Source organism: Bos taurus, chromosome 2 (genome assembly GCF_002263795.3).
Source record: "Bos taurus isolate L1 Dominette 01449 registration number 42190680 breed Hereford chromosome 2, ARS-UCD2.0, whole genome shotgun sequence".
Lineage (NCBI taxonomy): Eukaryota > Metazoa > Chordata > Mammalia > Artiodactyla > Bovidae > Bos > Bos taurus.
This window is the reverse complement of record NC_037329.1, coordinates 128,838,726-128,845,232: the sequence shown is the minus strand read 5'-3', so window position 1 is coordinate 128,845,232 and position 6,507 is coordinate 128,838,726. Positions and strand designations below refer to the sequence as shown.

Genomic DNA, 6,507 nt, shown 5'->3' with positions numbered 1-6,507 from the left:
GGCTCCTTTCACCACGAACATTTCTGTAATTGGAATGAAAAGGCTCTTGTGTGGCCCCGTGTTCCTCTTTCTTCAGATCTGCTAGGACAGGAAGCAGAGCTAGAAAAAGAGCCTGGGGGTGCAAGGGCTTCTGGGAGGCCCAGGAGAGGAGGGGCACATTCCTTGCAGGCTGTGCAATTTGTTTTGCTCTCAAGCCAGGGCCTTTCTTGGCTGAAATGCCTCCCGCCTCAGAATCGAAACTTTTCTCAAATGCTCAAAATAAACTATCTGGCTTCCTCTAGCTAGAGACATCTGGGGAGTGTGGCTTCTGAAACTATTTTTGGCGTGCAAATGTCACCCAAGTTGCTTGAAGTGCTTTGGAAGTTTTAAGGTATTGAAAGCATCTGATGAGCTGTGGCTGAGGCCCAGTGGGGAGAGGTTAATTATTACACAGGCCAGGCATTTTTCCCAGCAGGGTTCTTGTTTCTCATGGGCTTCCTGTTTACAGCTCTCAGTGCTTCAGGCCAAGGATCAGTGCCCGGGGTTGGTGTGTGAAAGGTGGCATCATGGGTGTGGGGGCGGGGGCTGCTGGGGTGATAAAGGGGAACCCACTGGCTGGTGGGCCTTCCTTCAGCCTATGTCAGGCCTGGCTCCCTGGAAGCCCAACATGCCTGGAGATCAATGGAGGGTTCCTGGAGAATGCTGGGACCATGTGTTGGCTGGTGGGCTTTGCCAGATGGGCTTCTCTGGTGGCTCGGTCGCTAAAGAATCTGCCTGCAATGCCGGAGACTGGGGTTCGACCCGTGGGTTTGGAAGATCCCTGGAGAAGGGAATGGCAATCCACTCCAGTATTCTTGCCTGGAGAATTCCATGGACAGAGGAGCCAGGCGAGCTGCAGTCCATCAGGTAGCAAAGAGTCGGATGTGACTAAGTGACTTAACACACACAGATAAGAGACAAAAGTTCCTAAATTTGTAAGGCCCAAACGTATTACCAAACCAAACTTGAGTCCCCTCGCCAGGGAGCAGTAGAGCCAATCTATCGACAGAGGAATATGATGAAGGAAAACGCGGCATTTATTGTAAAGGAAGATGGGTGGCTCGTGCTCTAAAACCCTGAACCCCCCGAAGGGTTTCAGCAAACCTTTTTTAAAGGCAAAGTGAGGGAGGGGCATCCCAGGGTGTGGGTGCACTCATGCACAATTCTCTGATTGGTTGAAGGTGCTCAGTCTTTACGCACTAGAGGGTCTGTGAGCTATGTACTCATGATCATCAAGTAGTCAAATTTTGCCCATTTGGTTGTGGTTTTAGTATCTGGAAAACTCAGGAAATAGGCATCAGATACTATTATCTAGGTACTTCAGAGAGGAGCTAATGCAGAGGATATGGGCTAGGGATCTGTCTTGGGAAGGCTCCATAGGGTTTTGCTCGATTACAAGGGTACCAGGGATCAGGCTGAACCCAACTGAGATGCTTCCCAGGATGAGCCAGGGAAAGAATAACACAAGGAGCAAGTGGAAATTGTAGCTATGGAAGAATCAGAGGGGTCCAGGAAGTGGGATGCTGGAAGTAACCCAGGCTGGGGGCAGGAGTGGAGACTATCGGGGACAGGTTGAAAAGAGGAGAATAAAGTCAAGGCCAGTGGTTCAGGCTGCAGAGTATGAAAGAGGTGAAGCTGGGGTGCCTGGCTTTGTTGAATGATGGAGTGCCACCAAGCACTTACCCTGGGCTCAAATATAGAATAGATGGAGATGGAAAGGAACCCATGGGGAGGTGGTTGATTCATAACTCTGAGTTGCTTTGGCTCACAACACTTTGGACACAAAATGTGTGAGTTTTTTCAACGCCAACAACCAGTTCTCCAAGTCTCCAGACGCCAACTGGGTGCCCTACAGTTCAGTTCAGCTCTGACATGGACCACACAGAGGCAGAGTCAGACTCCACAGGTTTAAAGGCTCAGTCCCACAAGGGTGCCCGCGTGTCAGACGCCAGCCCCAGGTCATCACCTGTACTTCTGACCAACTGGCTATAAATCAGGGGTTCCCATGACTCCTTCCTCAGTGGATAATTTGCAGGAATGGCTCACAAAACTCAGGGAAACATTTTACTTACAGTTTCTGGTTTATTATAAAGGATACAAATGAACAACCTATATGAAGAGGTCCACAGGGTGGGGGGTAGGGGGTTGGGGAGCTCTCATGCCCTCTCAAGTGAACCACCCTCCCAGCACCTCCATTTGTCCACAAACCCAGAAGCCCCCCAAAATCTGGTCATTCAGCCATTTTTAATGGAGGTTTCAGCACTTAAGCGTGATTCATTAAATCATTGGCCATTGATGAGTAACTCAGTCTCTAGTCTCTCTTCCCGATCCAGAGGGCAATGGTGGTGGCTGGGGGGTTGAAAGTTCCAACCCTCTCGTCCTACCTCGATCTTTCTGGTGACCAACTCCCATTCTGAAGCTATCTAAGGGCCCCCAGTCGCCAACCACCTCATCAGCATACAAAAGACGCTCTTTTGTTTGAAGACCCGTCTGGCGACCCCACCCTGGAGATCTCAAAGGTTTAGGCGCTATATATTCCAAACCAAGAACAAAGACCAGACAGAAAGCTTTTTTTTTTTTTTTTAATTTTATCACAATATTCTTTAGCAAGGCCCTTTCTCACATCTTGTAGTTCAGTGGTTAGAGTCTGCAACGCAGGAGACTTGGGTTCGATCCCTGGGTTGGGAGGATCCCTTGGAGAAGGAAATGGCAACCCACTCTGGTATTCTTGACTGGAGAATCCCATGGACAGAGGAGCCTGGCTGGCTACAAGTCTAGGGGGTCGCAAGAGTCGGACACGACCGAGTGACGAAGCGTGCACACATATGCGCAGTGCTGTAGTGCTCCTTCTCCCACCTGAGTGGTACTTGAGGTTTACTCGGGATTAAGTGGGAGGAGCTGAGACAGAGAACAGTGAAAGGTCCTAGGGACCTCCATCCCCACTGCCCCACCTTGACCTTCCCTGTCCACAGTCCTCCTAGGTGGGGGCCCAGTGGAAAAACTGGCCGAGCCTGGCTTCTGTAGAAGGTAGAGCAGAGAGAAGAGAGCAGAGCAATCAAGGACAGTGAGGATCCCGGTCTTCAACAAGATTGCTCCAGGAGGCGGGGGACCCTAACCAAGGAGACTTGACAAAGAAAAATTGTCCATATGCCGCACAGCAGGGACCACCTCCTGCTCCCAAATTGGCTCGTCACCAAATCAAGGAGCTCCTAACATTTCCTGTCTAACGATGCACTGCTTCTGAGCTGCTTCTTAGACTGCAAAGCCCACACCCCACCAACAGGGGGCGATCATACCATGTTTCAATCAGGGCCAACCGGAAGGTGCTTCTGTGGCAAGAACACGACAAATTGCTGTGGACACTTATAATGCCTCCTGCTTCCCCGTGGAGAAAATTTTTACCGTTCTGGACAGTGGGGCCAAGAAGCCACCTCCATTTATACACCTGTTCACTGATCTGCTCACTCAGCACTTTGGCGGTTCTCAGGGGTTTAGTGAGAACCACAGCAAGAGTTCACCTCTGGGCTCCGGACTCTGTGTTAAGGTGAAAGTGAAAGTTACCCAGTCATGTGCGAGTCTTTGCGATCCCATGGACTATACAGTCCATGGAATTCTCCAGGCCAGAATACTGGAGTGGGTAGCCTTTCCCTTCTCCAGGGGATCTTCCCAACTCAGGGATCGAACCCAGGTCTCCTGCATTGCAGGCGATTCTTTAGCAGCTAAGCCACTCTTTGCGACCCCATGGACAGTAGCCTGTACCACGCTCCTCCGTCCATGGGATTTTCTAGGCAAGAGGATTTTCTAGGCAAGAGTACTGGAGTGGGTTTGCCCTTTCCTTCTCCAGGGAATCTTCCCTACCCAGGGATCGAACCCAGCTCTCCCGCATCGTAGGCAAAGGCTTTACCGTCTGAGCTACCAGGGAAGTCCATAAGCCACAAGGGAAGCCCCTGGACTCTGTGTAGCCCTCTGCACGTGTAGCAGAGCAGAATGTCCTCCAAACCAGGACCCAGGGACTCTGGTTCTTGTCCTAACTCTGCCATGCACCACTTTGGTTCTTAACTGTCATGTCTGTAAAAATGGGGCCAATGATGATGTTCCACTGGATCTGATAAGCACTGAGACACGAGAATGCTTCATAACCTTCCACGTGCTGTGCCTATGAGATTTATTGTCGCCATCGCAGCGTCTGCCTGCCTGCCTCCCTGTGTTGGGGCGATGATCATATGAAGGAGAAGAGGAGGTGCTCTGTGTGAAGACGAAGAACCTATGTAAGCATATGTCAGGCCCCTCTGGTTTCAGGAATAAAGTGCATGGATTCTGTGCTTCCCAATTTCTTTGAAATTTGAAACATTTTTCATGGACAAATGAAAGAAGCCGAGTCTCTCCTCTGAGATTCCAAGTATGAGACTGGGAGAGTGAATGAGGGCAGGACCTTTTTCTTCATCCCATCGTCGTAAGAAGAGAAAAGCAAAGGAGAACCAGGTTCTGGGAAATAATTAAAATCTTAGTGTCGGCTGAAAGGGCTTTCAAAAATGATCTTTCAGATTTGTTTTATGGATGAAAAATCAAGGCCCAGAGAAAGGGGGGAAAAATGGTCAAGATCACACAGAAAGATCTTGGCTTCAAGCCTGGCTGTGTTTGCCTCCAAGACCCTCTCAATTCTCCATATTGATTTCCAGCCAGGCATGGCAGGACCCCGGCCCCTTGCCCCCCACCGCCATCACTGAACACCTGGCCTGAATTGCACCTGTAGCTGCTGGGGGTATAAGCTTCCCATCATGCCTTGATGCGCGTGTGGGTGGTAAATGCAGGAGTGATTCATTTTATCTTTAAATTCAGAAATCATTTCAGCAATCAGAGGTGGGTGTTATGTTCTGGTATTGAGAGTGTAGATGAGTTTTATTTTTCTCCTTTATCATTTTCAAGGTTATCCAAAATTTTACAACAAACATCTCTAACTTTATAAATGCCCTCCCCTCCCCATCTGATTTTAAACAAGGAGACCGGAGTGTGGTGAAATGCCCAGCTCTGTTCTGAGGTCGGGAAGCAAGGCCAACCAGTATGTGTCCTGCCAGGCAGAGGCCCTGAGCTGAGTCCTGAAGGTCTGAACTCTGCAACATGGTGCCCCAGGCCGCCTGGGTGGTATCACCTCCACGCCTCACCTTTGCTCTCACCAGCCCCTGCTCCCGAAATCTCCTCCCATGACCATCACCAAATCCCACTCATTTTTTAGGACCTAACAACCCATTCCGCTAGTTCCAGGAAGGTGTTTTAAAGCTCACCTTCCCTAGTTGGGACGAACACCTGCCTCCCTCCTCTGACCACCAGTGGAACTTTATCCGGACCTTTTAGAATTCCGATCATCTGACTTGTCCTGGAGTCATCTGCACCCAGGTCTGTCTCTTCTCCTGGGCTGAGGTGCCCTTGAGGGTGGGGCTTACATATTATGCATCTTTGTGCTCCCAGTGCCATCCACAAGCCTGGCATATGCTAGACTTCAAATGAATGTTTGCTGAACTTCATCGAAAATACAGTATCCTCGAAGAGGAATATTGTGATACATCCATTTGTGGCTGGGCTCACCAGCCTCAGCACGGTTGTCATTTAAGGTTGAATTCTATGTGGCAGGGAGCTATTATATTTAGCAGCATTCCTGACTTCTATCTACCAGATGCCAGTGGACACCCCCAGTTGTGACAACCCCAAATTTGGACACTGCTGACTGTTTCCTAGGGGACAAAATTGCCTCCCACTGAGAACCAATGATACACGATTTCATAGAGTTTTCATAAAGAATCCCTAGGAATAGGAATTCCCATTTGATAGATGAAAAAGGCAAGGCTCACGGAGAGTTTAAGGTTGAAACAGTTCAGCACGTAAATCCTCCAGTCCAAGTCCAGTCCTGATTCTGCAGTCCTGGAGGCCTCCCAGCACCCCATCTTTGCTCCTCCACTTGGGTGTGTCCACTCCACCCACTCCCATGCCCTGGGTTCTGCCCTGTTCCCTCCCCTCCAGTCTCATCCCTGTAGTGGGTTCTGCCCTGTTCCCTCCCCTCCAGTCTCATCCCCGTGGCCTGTGCCAGGCTGTGACCCCCTGGTTGACCCTCCTAGTCCACACAGACTAGACCTCAGGCTGCGGTTGAATCCGACCGTCACATCTTCAGCACCTTTTCCTCCTCCCCATGCTTGAACACGCTGATGGTGACCTGGCCTGTCTCAGACCCGTACTTGTTCTTGACGAAGACACCGTAGCGCCCGCTGTCCTCACTGTTGACCCTCTCGATGGTGATGGTGACCTCTGTCCCCTTCACATCCATGTGGTAGCGGTCCAGGAAGGTGACAGGCTGGTCATTCTTCAGCCAATAGATTTCAGGGGCAGGATCTCCTGAGACGACGCAGGTCAGGCACAGGGTCTGTTTGAAAGGACAGGAAAGGAACAGTCAGTCTCACCCTCTGGGACTAACCCTTGGCATCACCTTCACGCTCCCAG

The 6,507-nt window shown here is 50.4% G+C and overlaps 1 protein-coding gene across 2 annotated transcripts in view; it reads right to left on the bottom strand.

Annotated features, from left to right (window-relative positions):
* Window positions 1-4,885: 4,885 nt before the first annotated feature.
* The window catches only part of MYOM3 (myomesin 3), a 51,992-nt gene continuing 50,370 nt past the window's right edge, over window positions 4,886-6,507 (bottom strand). For both annotated transcript variants that reach the window (XM_024982648.2, XM_024982647.2), the window contains exon 37: window positions 4,886-6,430. In XM_024982648.2, the coding sequence (XP_024838416.1) occupies window positions 6,170-6,430 (261 nt within the window). In that variant the 3' untranslated portion in view covers window positions 4,886-6,169. The remainder of the gene's footprint in view (window positions 6,431-6,507) is intronic.